The sequence below is a fragment of the Podarcis pityusensis genome (assembly GCF_964106645.2).
Source record: "Podarcis pityusensis genome assembly, chromosome: 1".
Taxonomy (NCBI): domain Eukaryota; kingdom Metazoa; phylum Chordata; class Lepidosauria; order Squamata; family Lacertidae; genus Podarcis; species Podarcis pityusensis.
Window position 1 is genome coordinate 136,284,176 of NC_138028.1, and position 21,029 is coordinate 136,305,204.

General features: G+C 41.5%; 1 protein-coding gene across 1 annotated transcript in view; it reads left to right on the top strand.

The window, feature by feature from the left end:
- ABCA12 (ATP binding cassette subfamily A member 12) overlaps window positions 1-21,029 on the top strand; it is a 125,423-nt gene that overhangs the window by 36,803 nt on the left and 67,591 nt on the right. The window contains exons 11-21 of the mRNA XM_081014929.1: window positions 866-981; window positions 1,822-1,928; window positions 2,822-3,075; window positions 3,191-3,303; window positions 4,568-4,692; window positions 5,754-5,927; window positions 11,182-11,346; window positions 13,163-13,364; window positions 14,818-14,957; window positions 15,279-15,398; window positions 20,582-20,672. Coding sequence (XP_080871055.1) covers window positions 866-981; window positions 1,822-1,928; window positions 2,822-3,075; window positions 3,191-3,303; window positions 4,568-4,692; window positions 5,754-5,927; window positions 11,182-11,346; window positions 13,163-13,364; window positions 14,818-14,957; window positions 15,279-15,398; window positions 20,582-20,672 — 1,607 coding nt within the window. The remainder of the gene's footprint in view (window positions 1-865; window positions 982-1,821; window positions 1,929-2,821; window positions 3,076-3,190; window positions 3,304-4,567; window positions 4,693-5,753; window positions 5,928-11,181; window positions 11,347-13,162; window positions 13,365-14,817; window positions 14,958-15,278; window positions 15,399-20,581; window positions 20,673-21,029) is intronic.

Consider the following 21,029-nt stretch of genomic DNA (forward strand, 5'->3'; position numbering starts at 1 on the left):
GACGCCTGAGCGGCTTCCTCCTCCGCTGGACGGGGGGGGGGGCGTAAAATGAATGCACAGCTTCTTTTTTAAAAAAAGAGGCTGCAAGATCCAGGATAACAGCAGTTACCAAGACAGGAAAAATATGTAAACTAGAGGAATCTGTGTATGTGTAAGTGATTGGAATAATTGTTGCAGCCCAATCTTAAGCTTGCATATTAAGACACAAGTTTGACTGTTGTTTTTTACTGTGGGACTTCCTTCTCGGTAAGCAAGTTTAGAATTGTTGCCTGATGCCCTAATTGTGTACTTAAAGCTGCAATCCTAAACACACTTACTAGAGGGAAAGTTGAATTGAATGAGGCTTATACATGAGCAAACTTGCTTTGGATTGCATTTGGATTGGATCAATGGGTTTTTAGTTAGCCTGTCTCCTGCTCCCAGCCTTCTAGCCTAAGGCTTACACTTGCACAGGCCAGGTAGGATCTTACTGAAGCTGGTGAGATTTCTGAAATCTATGAAGTTTAGACAGACTGTAAGTAACGTAATAAGTGACGTGTCATACAGAGAAATCTGTTTAATTATGGCTACTATCCCAGATGGTGTATCTCTAAATTTGTTTTACTCAAGAAAGCTGAACTCTGCTATCTCATTTGGAAACTAGGAAAGCTACTATGTGCAGTGTTGTTTAAAAAATTTACCACCCTCATGTAAAATTCAGCTGAGCTGTCTGGCTTAAGCTAATTTGGTCTCACCGAATCAAATATAAGTGGGCTACAGATACATTTTTTTTAAAGGATTTCTATTTCACACCATTATGTAATGTTTGCTGCGGCATACTTAAGAAGTCGGAGCATTCCTTTCTTGTTCTGTTTTTTTGTTTTAGGTTTCTGTTTTCGGAATTTGAAAATGTCTTCTTACACATGTCCCCCAGTAATGTCTTCAGATCGTACTTGATTTGTGTATTGAATGTCTCTGAAAGGCTGGAAAGGGAATTTTCAGGTAATGTATATGTTGATAGTGGCATACAATTTACAGTGATACCTCGGGTTACATACACTTCAGGTTACATACGCTTCAGGTTACAGACTCTGCTAACCCAGAAATAGTACCTCGGGTTAAGAACTTTGCTTCAGGATGAGAACAGAAATCGTGCTCCGGCGGCGTGGCAGCAGCAGGAGGCCCCATTAGCTAAAGTGGTTCTTCAGGTTAAGAACAGTTTCAGGTTAAGAACAGACCTCCAGAATGAATTAAGTACTTAACCCGAGATACCACTGTACTCGTTTTTGAAACTTCCCTTTATGGATGGCTGAACACTTTTATGTATGAATGTGCCATGGCTGGCTGTGTACACACCATACATTCAAAGCTGATTATCCTCTGTAAGGATTCTGGAAACTGTAGTTTACCCCATAGAACTAGAATTCCCAGTACCTTTAATAAGCTACAGTTCCCAGGATTCTTTGGGGGGAAGGAATGTGCTTTAAATGTATGGTGTGTAAGCAGCCTTGGACTAGCTGTTATCCATAAGATGAACTCAATATATGTTCATTCATGTATGCATTTATGTATATGTGCAGAGAGGGAGGGAGGGGAGTGATAGGATTTCCATTTTTGTTTTTACCAAGAGGAGCTGCCAAAGCCGCAGTCTTGATTTTGGGGGTGTCTGCTCAATTTCATCCTCCCCTACCTGCATTGGTACATGCAGGAAAATGGTGGTGGTGAAGATGATGATGATAGTTGCATCTTCATAGTCATCTTGGTAGCCTTTAGGGCAAAAAAAGTACTAAGAATGCTTGACATAAATAGACAAACAAGTAATTGTTTGTTTTTTCTGTACAGGAAATGCTGCCCTTCCTCCAGGCATAGCACAGCTGAAAAGGGTTATTCTCACTCCCCGTGATACCGACAAGAAAGATTTATCAGTTCCAGAGATCCTGATGCTAAGAGTAAGTAGGCTTATGATGTTGGCTGGTACAGTATGTTTGTGTGTGCTTGTAAGAACTATTATTAAGGCCTAGGTCCGCCCAACGTGCAAGTGTATTAAAAACCAGAAGACTACATTCCCTAGAGAAAAGCAGCTTTGGGAGGGGAAACCTAGCACAGAAATGGAGCAGGAACGCATCTCACCTGCTGCTTCGCTTTTCCAAATCTCTCTTTTCCTCATTGCAAACATACATAAAAAATGCAAATGGAGAAACTTTTCCAGCCCCCTTTGAGGATCCCCGGTCGGAGGCAAAAATGGATGGAGCAGCAAATGTAAATTTTGCCTTTGTTTCTACACCCTCACACAGCCCTCTTTATCCTCCTGCCAGACACGCAGAAGGCATTATCTGGGTTCAAGGACATATTCTGGCAACACAACAAAAACGAAGACCACTCAAGGAGGGTGCAAAGCAGGGCTTATGAGCCATGTTGTCTGTTGAGTGGAGGTGTAGTTGGTGAAGGGGCGTGGCATGAGGACAGTTCTGGGGGCTCAGTAGAGAGGCTGGAGGGGCACATTTGACTCCCTCCCCAGGTCTGAGGTCCCCCTTAAAGCCGAACTTGGGAAGGTGGGAAGTGGTTTTCGCAGGGGCGGTTTAGAGCAACAAAGCGGCAGGTGGATAAGGGTTCATCGCCTCTCCCTTGGCTTCTCTGCTCCAGATTCCTATTCCAAAACTAGGGAAAAGCACCTATTGGGCCTCTGTCACATCCACTCACAAGTGCATATAACTTGCACTGCCATCATCACCTCACCAGTGAAACATTGTTTCTTCACCACGTTGGCCAGATTTTCCTCACTGGTTTTTGTTTTTTAACCACTCATTTCTGAATAATTTTTCTCTTTTGATTGTATTTGAAGCTAACTCACCTCCAAAACTTGACATCCCTCCTTTGTGACCACGAGAGCATCCGGTCATTGCAGCAAACCTGCCAACTCCCTGGTGTTGGCTTTGCAGAGTTGTGTGATCAAAGTGAGTTCCACAAGAAGCTTCTTCGTGGTATAGAACTAAGTGATCGGATTGTGACCAATTTTATGAACCATAGCAGGGTGTCTAGAGAATTTCGAGACATAATCATAGGGGATCCCGAGAAACTCCTGCAGCAAATAAACAGGTAAGGCCTTCTTCAAGGTAATTTGTAGCAGAATATTAGCAGTGTATATTGCAGTGTATATCTGTAGCAGTGTATATTAGTTTGAAGTAACAAAGTATTTGGTGGTTTTTTTAAGGTTACAAGAAAATGTGCCACAACTTAAATATATCCGTGATATCCCACAGTATATGGCATCTTTGGATTCTATAATGAACATCACTCAGAATCCAATACACTCTAGGAAGCAAGGTAAGTTTTACATTCACTTATTTGTTTCTTAGATTGAATTGCTTATTAAATTTAGTTGTCAGTATGGATCAAACCATTTTCATTGTGAAATTGTGGACAAGGCTTAGAATTTATACATATTTGTATAAAAATTAATTATATTCAACAAAGGTACAGTGACTAGTTACAAAAGCTGTAATTGGTGATAATATGACCTTCCTATCTTTGCTATGCTGATTTATTGTCTTTAGTGGGATAAGAAGCTTGGTCTCTGTTCAGTCCTGAACAAACAGAATCAAACTTACTCATAAATTTCCTCCTGGAGTCTGGCTTCTGAGATGATTGTGACATTCAGATCAGCAACAGAGCATCCTGGAGAATTAAATGCTCCCCTACTAGTTTCTGAAAGGTGCAGATTTTATATCAAATTTGTGTCCATTTATTCTCTGTCCTTTGTAGACAACAGAAGGGCATTCATGGCAAGTGATGGATATATTATCATGTTGGAGGATGGACAGGAGAATGAACCCCTGATGACACAGCTAATTTTATTCATTTCTGTGATAGTGTTGCCTGAGTGGTCATCCAATAGTATTATGGACTAATAACATCAGCCATACCTTTAGGGTCTCATTTACTTGCTCATTCTAATAATATAAGCCACACCATCCAGGGATGAAATGAAGTACGAAAGGAAAGTATAGCATTAGTGATTAACTTATTGCTATCAGCTAGGACTGAAATAGCATTTAAATAGAAAAGTGGTGTTTCGTCTAGTGAGGATTGGTAAAGAAGCAAATGGAATACATTGTTGATGGTAAAATAAACTCATTTGATATGATTCAGAGAAGGAAGTGAAATTAGAAACACATTTATGGGCAATTGGGGTTTATTGTTAGGCTTTTGAAATAGAAGATTTGGACAAAATGTAGCAGGTGAGATTACTGTATTGATTTTTATCAGGGGCTATGCTTTATTAAGACAGTGTTATTTTAGGTTTATTATTTCAATATGTATGGAAAATGTTTAAATACATAAAAGAGAAAAGAGGAGCTATCTGAATTCTGAATGGCCTTGAAATGATATGGCCTCAGATCTCTCTGCGCACAGGAATGCAAAATAGTAGAAAATGGGAAGGATACCTTTGCATTTAAATGTACCACATGGTGACACTCTTGAGGCGTTTTCCCCACATCTCCCTGAAGCTACTTTCAGTGCTCTGCATAAGCAATGTTTCCTGAAGACTGAAATATTTCATTTCATTTTGTTTTCTGATGTTTTAAAGACATGCTAATAGACCTTTTCAGAAACGTTGACCTCCTCAAAAATGATCTCAGAAATATGGTAGGAATGTCGGCAGAAAGTATCAATGCTTTGATGGAAATGCCTCTTCCAGAAAACAGAACACAGGCAAGTTTATTATGAATGATGCTGTCTACTTAGCTGGCTTTCCACATGCGGGGGATAAGTGGTAACACTTGTGAGCAGCTCGTGTGTACTTATGCATTATGGGATGTGGTTACATGATCCACATCAGCCAGTAGCTCATGTTTCTTACTGATCTGTCCATTCATAATGTATGTTCCGTCATAATTCTTTGTCAACATTTTAGCTTATAGTGCATCTTGTTACAGATTCTGGGTGGACTTAATAGTGTGACAGCCTCTCCAGCGGGAGAAAATATGATGCTGAGACATATATAAAAAGTTCTTCAGATGCTAGCTGCTACTAGCTGAGGGAAAGGCTTGTTAAGATCATGACAGAACATGTGCGTTATTCACAACTGCCAGTACAAAGCAAGGTGGCCCCATCCTGTTTCTCCATATAACCTAAGTTAATAAAAGCCTCTCCTATCCTATCCTTTAGGAGTTTGGGCAACAAAAACCGCTCATGGTGTATATACAACTACTCTCTTTTGCTTCTGTTAATCAGGTTGGGCAGCTTTTTGAGTTGTTAAAAATGTGTAAACCTGTTTGACATTGGGGCAAAATAAATATGTAAGTACACCCCAGGAAACAAAACTTCTCCCAAAACACTTTCAAGTCAAAAACTAATATTTGTCTCCAGCCGTGAGCATTGCTGGCCAGAGAGTTGTGATGGATTCAGTCACATAGGCTAGAGTCATAGAATCATACAACTGTAGAGTTGGAAAGGACCCCGGGGTCATCTAGTCCAACCCCCTGCAATGCAGGAATCAATGCAGGAGTCCTTCAGCAACACTTTAATGGGCTTAAGATGCAAAACAAGTCATGAATATGAATAGTTCAAAGAACCTGAATCTTTTAACTTGTGTTCTTGCATGCAAGAGGTTAAGGAAACTCCCAATTTATTGTGTGAAGAATTGTATGTTGCTCCATCCTCTACTGTGCTAGATGGCGCTGGTGAGGGCCGAAAAGAGAGAGATGCTTAATTCATCCTCATTAGAGAGAGCTCACTATTTACAAACTTGCTTTTCCTCTGTGCCAATACAGCTGATTTTCTGGATACTGGAGCTGGAGTCCTGTGATACTAATGCAGCTGGTGCTGAGCTGGGAGTCGTAGCAAAGCAGTTCTGCAACCTGCCACTCACAGAAAGGGTCCACAAGTCTTACGTTTTAGGGGTCACACTAATGCATTACCTGGATGTCTACAGTTTCATGTACAAGGTTTGTGTTGCGTTCGAATCTTAAAAATATCTCCCTAAATTTTCCAAGCTGGTTTGTATCAGTACAAGTCTTCTGCTTCTTTTATTGCTTTGAACATAACAGGAAGGAAGTTCAGGAAATCAATCAACCTGGTTTGTGTGCCCATGTGCAGCAATGGTGTCATGTCTGTGAGCAATGGATACTCAGAAAATGACGTAGGCTTTAAATGCCCATAGCCTTTGTTGGCATAAGGTAAAGGTAAAGGGACCCCTGGCAATTAAGTCCAGCCGTGAATGTCTCTGGGGTTGCGGCGCTCATCTCACTTTACAGGCCGAGGGAGTCGGCGTTTGTCCGCTTCCACAGACAGTTTTCCTGGGTCATGGTGTGCTGCTGACAGCTGACCCCAAGCTTAATTCCCTCTCATTAATGATTGTTTCAGGAATGACATGAGCCTGGGCCCTCCCACCATTATAAAAATAATCATGGTTGTAGCTGTGATGAGGTTCAGGGCAAGCTTTTTCTGAGCCAAGTTCACCTACCAGTGAAAATATCTAGCAGTGCAAAGGGTAAAGGAAGACAAATACAACCAAGGCATTGTCCCATCTTCCTTCTGCATGCAGTTCTTTACGGGGTCCCACCCGTGAACGATAACCTCAAACAATACCCTAAAGGAACCTATCTTCTAATTATGCATTGCTCAAAGCTTTCATATTGCTATTACGAATACTAATCTGTTGCTGTGCTCCCATGTTGCATATTGTCGCAGTCCACCCCAATCTCTGGGCAGTGCGAGGTTCCAGGCGCTTAGCCAGGGTTCGGGTTCCCTTTTGAAAAAGAGGCACAGTGGAGATTGTAGTGTCTTTAGGATATATAGTTTCTTTACAGATATATACAACCTGAGCCTATGATGGAGGGCTTCACAGTCTTAGCACCCCAAAAGGGGCTTGTTCCTCCCATAGCCACAGCCTTGGATTCAAGCAGAAATCAGCCATGGCTTTCTCCCTGCCTGTTCAGTTGCAGCTTTGTCCTCTAGGTCACATCATAGCAAATTTTGCCCTCAAAACTCCACCCTCAAAGAAAGGGTGGAGGAGCTCCCCCCATTTGCTATCTAGCATAGAATCCTCTTTCCTTTTGTTCTCTTAATATCCCATCACCCAGGCTGGCCTGACTATTCCAGCAATTGAATCCAGGTATGGGAAGGGTCTCCATACTTCCTCCCACCCCAGCCCCTTGCAAACTCGTTTAGCACTAATAACAATATATTTTAAAATGTAGCCCATTGAAGAATATTTTTTTAACAGATGATTTTGTAGAATTTAATAAAGCAATGATTAACCTGAGTCCAACTCCAAATTGCATTGAAGTTATTACCTACTTGAAAACGTAATTGCTATGTTTAGCAATTGTATAATATTCCCTCTTCCCCTCTTCCTTGGTCCAATAAACCACTCTTTCCTTTGCTCTCTGCTTCCCTAGTCACACCTGCGAAATCTCAGGCCTATCAAAAATTCCATATCCATTTTGTTCCACATGTATGTTGACTGCACTCCAAAAGGGACATTTTTATATGCCAATAAGAGCTCTGAACCAGAAGCCAAAAGCCAGTTTTTCTCTATCACTGCAATAATGTGATGATGTAGCCTTGTCGTGTCTAATGACACCGAGGTTGGTTCAAAGAAAGAGTTTATTCTGCTCTCCGGATAGCAGAAGGCACCTGTGTGGTGAGTCCACAGCAGGTACAAAGAAATGACAGGTTTCATGCAGTTTATATATCCTCCAGGCACCCTCTCACTCCTCCCCTAGGAGCCCAACCACGTTGGCCTACGTTCCTGCTCTGGTACTCTCAACCATAAAAGGATCTTCCTTCCTGTACTTCTGACCTTAAAAGGATCTTCCTCTTCCTACTCTTATCTAGGAAGACATCATAATCTCCGGGAATACGCTTTTGGCGTTTTCCCCGGACATTGGGCTTGCGCGTATTTTGTGGTCAGCACATAAGATAAAGTTCTGACGTGTTTTCTTTGTTCCCTTAGAGAGCCAAGGCCGTCCCTTGCCTGTCCTGATAAAGGACAGAACTGTTTATGCAGTTGTGTCCTTATTATGGTTTTGCTCAACAGTTCATGTTTTACGCATTTAAAAGTGCTCCCTTTTGAAAGAACAAAAGGGGGGAGGGTTGAGTCAGTTTTTAAACTTACTACACAGAAACCCATTCCTTCCTTGAGAGGTTACCAGGTTGCCCAAGGCTCACATCCTGGGATCTAATGGCAGGTGAGGGGAGATCTTAGTTTTGCCTGGTGGGGACAGAGGATGGCACCTGATGTCTCAGAACCCTGCTGTGCTTGTAACCACAAGATGTACATAGGGTACAAGGCCGTCTTTAGCATATGCACCGCCGGGGTGCAAAGATCCATCCAGCGTCTCCAAATTTAGTTAATTTCGCTTGCACGGTGCCGTTGTGAATGATGCTTACGCGGCATCTTTGGTAAATGAGCACACAAAGTCCTTTAGTGAAACAGCAGGGATACATTTCGGTAATACCTACGTATATATGTATTTTGTTTTTCTAGCTTGATCAAAATTATTTATTATTTCATAACAGGTAGATAGTTAAGAGCTTAGGAGGCTTCAGGAGTGCCTGGCACCCCACACCCCTTGCACCCCCGGGTAAAGACAGCCCTGATAGGGTGGGGTTTAGCAGAAGCTTTGAAGCTCTGAGCTTGTCTTCTTGATTCTCACCCTCAGAGTTTTCTCCTCCTTCAGGAGTTCTTGACCTTGAGAGCAATCTAGGCATCCATCCTTTCCCACTGTGGTGCCCTCCATAACTTTTGTACCCTTAACTCCCATCACTCCTGACCATTGCCCATGCTAGTTAAGGTTGCTGTGGTCTGCTCTTGTTTCTGGGGATGCCCTTCCATGGCAAAAGGGTTGCCAGGTCCCCTAAAGTTCAGTTGCAGGGGCATAGGGCAAGGGCTGGAGGCAGGGACTGGCACCTGTTGGATCTGGAGGCAGACCCTGGATGTGACGGATGCAGCAGGGAGGGAGCCATGCAGGGGCCTGTGGGGGTGGATCAAATCATTAAAAAATATCTCATTCAGCTAAGCAGATAAAAATGGTCCTGTTCTCTTATTATGTGGCTTTCCTACCTTCCCTCGCTGTGAGAAGTTAAGTTACAGGGAAGGCAGAGGGCTTTCTTGGCAGTGCTGCCTTCCCTGTGAAATGCCTTCCCATCAGATGTCAAGGAGATAAAGAACTATGCAACCTTTAGAAGACATCTGAAGGCAGCCCTATATTGGGAAGTTTTTAATGTTTGACGTTTTATTATGTTTTTATATGTGCTGGTAGCCACCCAGAGTGGTTGGGGAAACCAGATGGGAGGGGTATCAATAATTAAATAATTAAATTATTAATTAAATTAAAATTATTATTATTATGAAGACTGTGAGAAAAAGACCTAAACTCTGAAGCTTCATGTTAAACCCTGACACCTGGTGTCTCTGGAGGCACTGCTCCTATACAGCCTTCCTCTGCAGTATCAAAGAAAGAGAAGCCATATTCCTTTGAGAATATCTCCAAGTACCCATGGCCATAGGCAGGATTTATTGCAGGGGAGGGCAGGTTTTATGTTGGGGGTGGGGACTGAGTTATCTGTAACAAAATTGGTCAGTTAGTTAGGTATTTTTATTTATTTACTTGATGGGGGCAGCTGTCCCTACTGCGTCCTCCTGGCTACGCCAATGCAAGCACCCACAGTTTCTTTTTCAAGTTATACCAGTGGTTTATTTTGGAGTAGCAAAGAGACAGCATTTAGGATGACGGGGAGAAGATCAGGTTTCTGGCAAGAGGCTCCTGTTACTGTGACTCTCCCCCTATTGTGTATGCTATTATATTCTGCAGAAAAGTGCAAATGGTTGTCTTGCAAGACTTAAATGGCCTTGAAATTATGAATAGGAACAATAAGTCGCAGTTGGGGTAGGTTAAAATCCACAGCAGCCTACAGCAAATATGGCTTTGAAAAATGTATTTCGCTGTCCAAAGCTCTTAGCATGCAGCAACTTTTCCCTTCTCTCTTGTTTTACAAAAACACATTTAAGCGATACATCTTCAAAATTGCACTGCCTCGCTTAAACCTAAAAAAATCTGATTTTTAAAAAACTTCTTTTCAACTGGGATAATAAAAAAGGCCACTCCCTGTCTTTGTCTTAAGTTGCCTAAAAGCCACTCTAGGCAAAATCTAAACGATAAAACAGCCATGTTCAGTCATTTGCCTGAACTTGCAGTAAGTGGAAGCAGGGGCAGGCGCCCACGCCCCACTTCCCATGTCCCCAGATGTGCAGGCTGCTCTTCAGATCTTTCTGTTAAGCGCTGAAGAGGGTTTTGAAGAGTATTTGATGGAACCTGTTTGATTGTCTTATCAGGGTGTCTCATTGCAGGAAATTTTCTATGCATGTTCAGTTTAACATACTTAACCAGCCCTCTAGATGCTTTTACTGTAATCCCACAAAGATCTGAAGAGCAGGCTTGCCTTATTGCCCCCTTCCCCCATCCCATGACTAACAAAAAGAAATAAAGTGATTTTCAAATGCAGCGGACCAAATTGCATGCTGTATCTGGACTTTGGTGTCTTCTTCTTCTTCATCTTCTCCTTGCCAGTGTTGATAATCTATTCGGTGGTCCATGCCTGGTGAAAAGGCACCAAGTAGGGCTGGTGTGGGTTTCCTCAAGAATGTAGCACTGTAGGAACTGTGTTTTACTTGCAGGTATATGTTCTTCAATCAATATGCTTTATCCATAAAGAATGAAAAGATGTTTGGGGCAGGATCTTGGCAAATCATGCCTGCTTTGAATACTTTCCTTTGTACTGAATTATACAAGTTCAACACTGAGCCAGTGTTGATTATTTTACAGACCTAGGAAATGCTAACATATTTGGGGTGGATCCACACACAGGAAAAAATAAGTCAGAAATTAAACAGTTATAACAAAAGAAAAAAACGCTATGTAAAAATCACATGGAAAATTTATTTGTTCTCTGGCGCCATCAGGTGTTGCATGTTTTTAATGCATTCAAAGCATTTTTTTTATTTACTAATGAATACAATCGCAATTCAGCCAAAGTTAAGCAGTTTTAAGTCCTATTTATTTCAGCAGGAGAGGTTTAAAAGCATGTGCTCAATGCTCCCATTGGGATCATTAGGATCTAGAAGTTCTCTGTTTTGATTTTGTACCTCACATGCTTAGTTTTGGTTATGATGTTCCTTTCTCTTTGCTATTCTAGGTGCTTTTCCCAATGGAACTTCAAACTTCTTTGGATAAAGTGCTGGCGCTTCTTAAGGATTTGGATCACATCAAGGAACAGGTTGCATCAGACGTCCGTCCACTCTTAGATGCAATTCATTCACTTAAAAAACTACGTCAGTCAAGAAACGTACCACTGTCCAAGGTTGGTTTTCTTTTTCAATAGGCAAAAGACAAAAATTCCTTCTAAATAATAAATACTGTTGTGAAAACTAGTTACTGGTAGAGTTTCCAGGAATGTTAGCGAGCATAACTAAAGATCAAAAAAACATATATTATGTGTATAAATAGCAAATCATATGTTTTCCAGAAAGGGAAACCATGTTAGTTTGCTGCAGCCGAAACAATAGCCTGGTGGCACCTTAAAGACAAATGGATTTATAACAGCGTGAGGTTTGATTTCTGCTACAGCATACTTCTTTAGATGCATAACAGTGTTTTACCCTGAATCCGTTTTATGCATCGGATGCAGTTACTGTAGTGCACAAAAGCGTATGCCATAATAAATTTACTGGTCTTTAAGGTGCCACAAAACTCTTTTTGTTGTTTTATGGTCTGTTTTGGGGGGAGAATTCCAGGTAGGACAGTAGGAGCCATAATGAAGGTGGACAGTTGTATATCAGGTCTTTCTGGACTGTATTTAGCACTAAAGAATGTGCAAGATTTTACTGTTGTTGTTATTTTATTCATTATATTGATTTGTTTAGGTAGTTATTTAAAATAGATTTACCCCCCCCCCCCGGCAATAATTTTTTTTTTTGGCTTTAACATGAATTAAATAAAAATACATAACCATTTATGTATTTAAAAACATAACCATTCTGCCACCAGAATGTGGCAGCTAGACTGGTGACTGGGAGTGGCCGCCAAGACCATATAACACTGGTCTTGAAAGACCTACATTGGCTCCCAGTACGTTTCCGAGCACAATCAAAGTGTTGGTGCTGACCTTTCAAGCCCTAAACGGTCTCAGCCCAGTATACTTGAAGGAGCTTCTCCATCCCCATCATTCAGCCTGGACACTGAGGTCCAGCTCCGAGGGCCTTCTGGCGGTTCCCTCACTGCAAGAAGTGAGGTTACAGGGAACCAGGCAGAGGGCCTTCTCAGTGGTGGTGGAACGCCCTCCCACCAGATGTCAAGGAAATAGACAACTACCTGACTTTTAGAAGACATCTGAAGGCAGTACTGATATCCAGCTTGTTGTGACTGGGGGGGGGGGCTTTTCTGTTGTGACCCCATCTCCCTTGTGAGATAGAGCAGGTGCCAACTGTTCTTTGCTTTCAGGGCTGGTCAAAACTTAGCTATTTTGCCAGGCTTTCACTGGCTATTTCCACCAACTTAACATGGTTTCCACTGATTTGCACTATATTTTAATGCATTCTAAATGATGTTTTATTGTGAGCCACCTTGAGATTTTTCTTAATGAAAGGTGGTATAGAAAGTAGAAATTTATTTTTCTATAAAATTCTGAGATTTTTTTTCTTTTTCCTTCCCATCCCCAATGGAAGGCCATTTTAAAAAATTGTGACTGCCATTTCACTCTCACAGTGTCCCGGAATGATGTCATGTCCAGGGCACTGTGGTAGATACAGAATGGTGGACAGCTGCCATCACAGCAGCTGCTTGCTTCCTGCAACAAATTACAACTACTGTAGGAAAAAAGAAAGAGATTTAGTCCCAAGAAATGTGGTGGACAATTTCTCCTGTCCATTCACTCCTTGTTCCCTGGTGGGGTAGCGAGACATGGGTACCACTTTGTGGTTCATCTCAGGTGCCAAAAAGTCTTGGGCCGGCTCTGCGTAACACCCAGACACAACACTAACCATCCTAGTCCCATTTTGGCTGCCAATGTTATATGTTGCCACATAAATGTTATGCCATATATAAATTTGAATGTTACCATTATCTCATTTGCCAAAATTTATTCTGTCCATCAACATGCCTTCTGTTTGCTTCCACAGGCATTGTCTCAGGCGAGCAACTTAACAACGAACAGAGGGACATTTAAAATCATTTCGAAAGCTCTCTGCAATGAGGAAATCACTCCTTTGTTCTTTGAGTCTCTGCTTCCAGATTTTGAAGAGCAGAATGTTCACCATTCTTCTGTACAAGATGAGCGAATACAACATATTATGAATAAATATGGCATCCCACAGAACACCAGTGAGTTGTTAATACTATTGGTATCTGAAGCCTCTTGTAAAACCTGCTGGGTACAACCCAACAAAATTATTGGGTGGGAGCAAGTTGTAACAAGTCTTAATTGGGAATTAAGATTTCAACTCATTGCTTTCAGGAGAACATAAGCACAATTAGGAATGTGCAAAACTGCATTTGTTTATTTCTTCAGAATTGTCCAATATGTTTTTTAAAAGTCCACTAATAGCCTGCTTATCAAAATCCCACGAACCTCTGCAAGATCATGGTCATGTTTATGTGCGTATTTATGCCATTTACATATCTTGATATGAGGAAACAGGCAAATAAAGATGTCCTAAATATTTTAGACTTTCCCCCTTTCACTCTTTCAACCATTGATCAACCTTATTCCCTTATAAATTAGTTAGAGGTCAATGAAATCTAAACACACACACAATCATAATCCAATAAGATACTCTCTGTGAACACTATTGAAGTTGCATAGGAACTGGTCCAAGAATAGCTTTCTTTTGTCCTCCCACCTGTCTCACCAGGTAGAATAGAAATCTGGGACCTTAAAGATCAGCTTTCATTCTAACTTCATGGCTTATTAGTAAGGATAATTAAAAGAAGTCATATTTCTAGAGTTAGAAAAGCACTTATATGAGCAGGATTCTGTGCTTTTATATCAACTGAGTAGGAGGATGATCACAAGAGGGGAGGGCAGAGTGGCCAAGGGTGTATTTTGCATAAGGACCAGATTCAATCCAGTTATAAAGGATTTCAGGTGGCAGGAAAGACCTAACCTTGAGACCTGGTGCCAGTCAGACCATTGGTCCAATGACAATACGAGTCAGAATGGACTCAGTATGACAGCACCATATGTTCATAAGGGCACTCCGGTCTCAGTGAGATCAAATTCTGCAATACATGTTTGTATGTAGTTGTGGTGACCTATTTCAAAAATGGAAAAACTGACTTTGCTGCTGGAATTGCTGAGCTTTCAGCAGACACTTTACAAAGAAATGCAAGGTTTGCATTTTCTTGGTGCAAGAAAAGTTTCTATCTGAAAAGTGAAGCAATGCAGACAGCAGTTGAAGTGGCTTTAATACATTGCCAAATCTAAAGTCCCCAATGAGTTTGGCTTTAGTATTCAGAAAGGTCACTGCTTTTATTTTGAGGAGTTGTTTTTCCATCTGTACTGACACTCGCTCCTCTGAGCTCCAAAAGCTCCATTTAACCTTAAACAGAAGAGGTTTTTGCTAGAACAATAAGAACCTTGTTAGCTGAGTTCAGCTATGGGAGATCTTTGGGGAGGATTAGCTTTGTCAAAAGGCATCACATCAGGATGTGAAGACAGGGCTTTCAAGGGATTCTTCAAGCATCTGCTATCATCTGGCAAGCATCAATATTTGCATCCAGACTGTGCATCTGTGTTATACGTGCTAATTCTCACCCCGACTCTGTCTTTTTCTAGCTTCATTCTGCACATCAATCTTTTTGGACTTGGTGAAAACACCTACAGGGGCTTTAATTTGGTCTTTCTTAAAGCCCATGCTGTTTGGGAGGATTCTGTATACACCAGACACCCCTGAAACAAGAGCAATCATGGAGAAGGTAACACCACGCTCAATAAAATCAATAGTTCTTGGTGATTAGAAAACACTTGGTACTTGAAGTAGATACCAATTAGGAGGTTGCTTCTCCAGTGACTTAGGAACATATGGAATTCCTAATGTTAATTTGCCTTCAGAATATGTGACTTAGTTGGGAAGAAGTTTTGTAAAAATAGCAAGAAATTACTATTAACCAGTGTGAGACTGCTCTCATAATCAGGGAGCAAACCAAGGCATCAAAGCACTGTAATTCACTTGATTGACGAGATATGCATTTTTCTTTGCCCATACATTTTTTGTTCTCTCACCTAAATTCTCTTAGTCTAATGCAACATTGAAACTGATGGCTGAATTAACACAAAAATCCCAGGAGTGGCTGGACAATTCACCATTGCTGATGAGCTCACTGAATATGTTAAAGGAAACTATTCCAATAGCAAAGGTATGAAACGTTTACTCCCTATCTCCTTAACTGATCAAGTGTTGATTTTGTCTTGTTATGGTTTTTGTGCTAGTTGATTTGTACATCTGGATTAATAATTATGCTTAACATCTCATAGCATAGGATTCCAGCAAAGCTGACCTTACCTCAGAGCTCCCTGATTCATAAAATAAGGTCCCCTCTGCTGCTGCTTACTTTAAAATGTGTGTGGAAGATGAGAAGTGTTTCCTTCTCTCATAGAAAGGGGAGCACTGCCTACATGCCCAGACCTGAAAAACTTTCATGTGCCAGTCTTCTGTCCATGATGAATGATGCGTCAGCCTTGCTGTCAGCATTGCAACCATTTTCACATGTATCATGAATGGGGAAAGGGCCTTGCAGCAAGTGAATGAGTGGGTGTGTGTAAGGTTTTAATCAGAAGCAAGAAACCAGAGACATCATAATGATTTCACAATGGAGTCTCCATCTCCTGTCATCTGGCTATCTCAAGTTCTCTCCCCCAAACCCAGGCTTTATGGGCCAACCACTGTTAATTTCTCAACAAAATGCCAAAGGCATTTTGGCTCAGCTATAGTTGCATACTTCCTATTAACTGTCTCCTCTCTCATGTACCTTCTTGCAATTTGGGGGTAGGGAGTGCTTGCTCTCTCTCTGCTTGGGGGCGGGAGTTGGTGGAGCTTTCTCTGCAGTGGTGCTGAGGCTGCGGTACTTTTGACCATCTGGCCCATCACATGGGGTTCTCTAATGAGGAAGGTAGGCATAGCTTTTGGGTCTTTTGCAAGGGAAGGTTAACTGGTCAAACAGCTGACAGAGCTAGTTCCCTGTCTAATTTTTAAGTGCAAATTCACCTGTCTGTACCTTTATGGTGTTTTAATTAAGCTGCTTAATTTTTTAAAAAAGTTATATCATTGTTGCAATGTGTGATTGTTTTGAGGTCTTGTATGCCCCCTTGGAGCAACTTTGTTTTATGGGAAAGTATGCAGTCTGAAAATGATTAAATTAATATCTTGGAGCCTTTCCCTAAATTGTAGAGATACCTGTGTGCTGACAGGCTGGTACCTGCTCTATTATCTAAGAAAACCTGTTTGAGTCAGGAGGATCAAAATGGCTCTGTAGCATAATGAGTTGAAATATTTGAATTCAAGCTACAAAATTCAGACCTTCTTCATAAATCAGTGCTAAAACTCCCCTCTGGCGCTGAGTCCTATGGCAACAATCATTTTCTTTTTGCTATGAAGTTGCAGCTGTCTTCTGTCAAATGATGTCTTTATTAACTCATGGTAGCATGTGAAATTCAAGACAATGTATCTGACAGAGCTACCTATAACACAGGATCCTATTAACTCATGTAAGCAGTCAAATTCAGTATAACACAGTCAGTATAGCAAGGCTTGAGGGAAACCTTAGGGGCATTTTATTTTTTGTAACATGGAAATAAAATCTGAATGCTAGAAAAATTCATGCATCTCATGATGTCTTAATGGTGGCTTGTTTTTTCTCTCTCAAGCCCATTTGAAAGCTTCATATGAAACATGCATATCAAGGCTATAAATAGGGATAAACAAAATTAGTAACACTCATAAAGTGCTATAAAGTGAGCTGGTTTTGTTTTGCTGCCCTTCCGCTTATGCCTGATACAGTACTCTCTGCTCCACTGTGTGCTATGGTTTTGTTTTCAGTCTGTCATGATCTATGCTGCTGTGCTATGCTATATTTGCAAATCCATTGTCTCTCCTGCATGTTCCCTTTCAAAGTTTGATAAACAACAAATATCCTTGCGCCACCTTAAAGTCAGTGTTAATGAACTGGCCATTACAAAACCATCTATGAATGCAAACCTAACCATGCCTACTTAGAAGTTAGTCATACTGAATTTAGTGGGGCTTACTTTCTGGTAAGTGAGGTTAAGATTGTAGCCTCTCTCACTGCCTTGATTTCACAACTCAGTATAAACTTGCCATCTTATATTGCTTCCCTCACTCAGTTACCAGAGGTAGGCAGTTGAGTTACAAGTCAAGAAAATTTCAAGGGGAAAAAAGTAAAGGAACTTTAATTTAAATTTTCTTTTTTCCAAATTACTTTTATTAATTTTCCAAATGATTACAAATCAAACCAAATTAATTTAATACAATTTCTTAAAGTCTTCCACTCCTGTTCCAAACATATGATCATGATCATTATTTCCTCACATTGCCACATCATTTCTTATTTTGAGTCCAGTTGACATCCTTCACTTGCCGTTTAACCATTCTTCCAGCTGGCCGCTTTTTTCACCTTACAACCAGCACCTCCGTTACGTCTTGTAAATAAGTAATCCATTTCACGTGTGTAATCCTTGATATACATTGTTGTTCCAGACCTGGTGTGCTGGGAGAGTTAATTACTACCTTCCATTGTTCAATTCTTTGCAGTGTTTATCTGGATGGTACAAGGTCATATTTCATTTTTCCCGTTGTTTACCAACTAGCGTATGAGCTGCAGCCATAAATAACTCAAAGAATACATATCCAAACTCTGCCATTAAAATTCTGCTCTGGAGTTCTTCCTCGGCACACAGTTAAAAACAAGATCTTTTCTCAAATTCAGTCTCTTTGCCAGATCTGTTCAGCAGCATTTCATTGTCCCCCTGCTGCATTCCTCCAACAGCAGTTCAGGAATAATTTTAAGTAAAGTCCATTCAGCCCCAGTCGAGAGGGGAGGGCTTAGTAAACCCTTGTTAAATTCCTTGTTGACAATAAATCAAAAGCCTCCCCCCTCTTTTCTGAAGTAACAAACAGAATAACATAGCAGTAGCTACACACATCCTTTTCATTATGGGGGGGGGGGGAGGAAAAAATGAGATCATTTGAAAACCGTAAGAAAGCACAAAGCACCTTGTCCTCCCCCTTCCTTTCCTGGCTGTTATCAGGATTCTTGAGCTTCAAAGAAAACATTCAGACACCTTCAAAGAGCCAAGCACAATCCTTTCGGTGGCTGACTGATTGCAGCCCATTGGCATATGTTGGTCCAGGAGCGCCTCTTGATTAATGCCAATTAACCGAATTGTGGAGGAACCAACTACAAATCATGCCGGAGATGGAGGCTTGTCCATGGCAGGGACACACTCCCAGGTCTCACCCGCTCTGCCTTTCAAGTTGGCAGACATGGGCTTGAGCGGCACAGCGGGATGCAGGGAGCTCCCCAGACCCCACTGGGGAACATTGCCAGGTTTTTTGCCTCAAAAATCCAACTATCCCCTGCCTGAACCTCCCCTTTGCCTGTGGAGGGTAGCGAGGAGCTACTGCTATTGAGTTCGTGATGTAGCCAGAAACCTAATTGAAGTTTACTTTTAAGGGCATTTTTATAGTGGTCAAAAATCCAGATGGTTCTCCCCACTTTGACAAAGAGGCTAGGACTTTAACAGAGGAAGAAATATAGAATCCACAGGTAATAAGAGAGATCACTTATTTACATATGAAAAAAACCAATTTTGCATTCCATTGACTTCTAAAATTCACAATATGAAGCAGATCAAGGCTGAATCCCTAACTCTATTTACCTGAGAGTAAGCCTCACTGAAAGGGACGTGGGTGGCGCTGTGGGTAAAACCTCAGTGCCTAGGGCTTGCTGATTGTATGGTCGGCGGTTCGAATCCCCGCGGCGGGGTGAGCTCCCGTCTTTCGGTCCCAGCTCCTGCCCACCTAGCAGTTCAAAAGCACCCCTAAGTGCAAGTAGATAAATAGGTACCGCTTTATAGCGGGAAGGTAAACGGCGTTTCCGTGTGCTGCGCTGGTGCTGGCTTGCCAGAGCAGCTTCGTCACGCTGGCCACATGACCCAGAAGTGTCTCCGGACAGCGCTGGCCCCCGGCCTCTTAAGTGAGATGGGCGCACAACCCTAGAGTCGGACACGACTGGCCCGTACGGGCAGGGGTACCTTTACCTTTACCTTTAAGCCTCACTGAATTCAATGGGATTTGCTTCTTGGGTTTGCAGTCTTAGTGCATATGGGCTGCCTTAGGCAACAAACAACACTTCAGAAATAAAAAAAGAAAAGCAACACCTGTGTACATTGGTGACTTTCTTACACCTTGGCAGTGCCTCCATCAGCCCCACTTTCCTGTTAATTCTCTTTCAAAGTAAATAAAGCAGGTAATGGCCCATGAATTAGCCATCTCCCCACAGGGTTCTAAACATTTATTGCGCTTCATGATAACAGCATTGTGGAACATCAGGTGAAGTGACATGTAAAAAAATTACATTAATTATGGCAAACCTGCGTACTGAAAAAAATAAAATAGATGCCAATGTGAATGTGGGTTGCATTCACTTCAAGGAATTCCATCCCTGAATATTGGGAACAAGAACTTTCCATATCTGCATCTGCCTATAGCAAAACTCTCCGACATCCCTAGCTATTAATAAAACTGCTCTCTGGCAGAGGGATAATTTTTGCCATTACTCTGAGGCCAAATTTGCTTAGTACTCAGACCTAATTTAGATTTACAGTTTTAAAAAAAGAAGATTTAAAAAAAGAGGTTTCAGCTGTAGTGTTACATATTTCTTCCACTGTGCCTCTTTTCTCCCATATGGATTACCTCACCCTCCTCTATATTGTTTTGAATGAAACTAGGAAGACTGATAAGCTCACCTGGAGAACTTTGATTAACAAAAACAGGCCATCATTCAGACAATGTGAGGTACATAAGTTCAGAAGTATTCCTCCCTTTCTTTAAACTGAGTTAGCAACAGTTACATGACATACAGAAACTGGATGCATAGTTTTGGGATGGGCAGATTAATATGAGCGAAGGGAAGGGCATGCCAGAAATGTAGATATAGGGAGTTTTGGGTTTGGCAGTCATCTTTGGATATTGGGGGACAGTTTGCTAAAACCCACTACATTCTCAGCCTTGGTATATAATTATCATGGCAAAAATGTGCTAATCCTGCTGTGTTCCATGGCTTGGTCCCAGTCCAGCCCTTTTCCTTCTACAAATGGAAAGCTTGAGGTTCAGTTCCGGGGCCTGGCCTACATGACACAAGAAGCCAGTCACAGAAAGAGGAAAAGCTTGTGTCTTCTCTGGGAACTGACCATGCCTTCTTCGCAGGGGACTCGTTTCCTCCTTTTGACAACTGTGGTTCTAATTTTGAAAAGTGGTTGAATATACTTTGTTTAACTAAGCTCTCATTCCATTATTTTGTAGAATGCACTGCAGAATCCCTTTGTGCAAGTGTTCATCAAACTCATGGTGAAACTAGATGCTGATGACCTTCTAAACCAAATTGATGAGCTGGGTAAGTTGTTGCACACAGCCATGCATGCTAACAGTACTAGAGATGTTCCTGATTATACACCTTTACTTGTCTCACATAAGTGGGTGATTGCCGCTGATTTCTATAGGAAAACATAAGTGCGTATTACTTGCAGTACCCTGTGGAGACACCTATTTTTTGGGCCGCATACTAGTTGACACAGTACCCACTGAAAGGGGCTACATTTTGTGGGGTGGACAGAACACCCCACGCTTCCCTGTTGCTTCCCAAACTGCAGAACATCAGGTTCTTGTGTGAAGTGGGATTGTTGCTCAGGGGTAACAGAGCCCTGTGACCCACTTTAATCATGCAAATCTAAAGTTCTAGTGTGCACTTGAA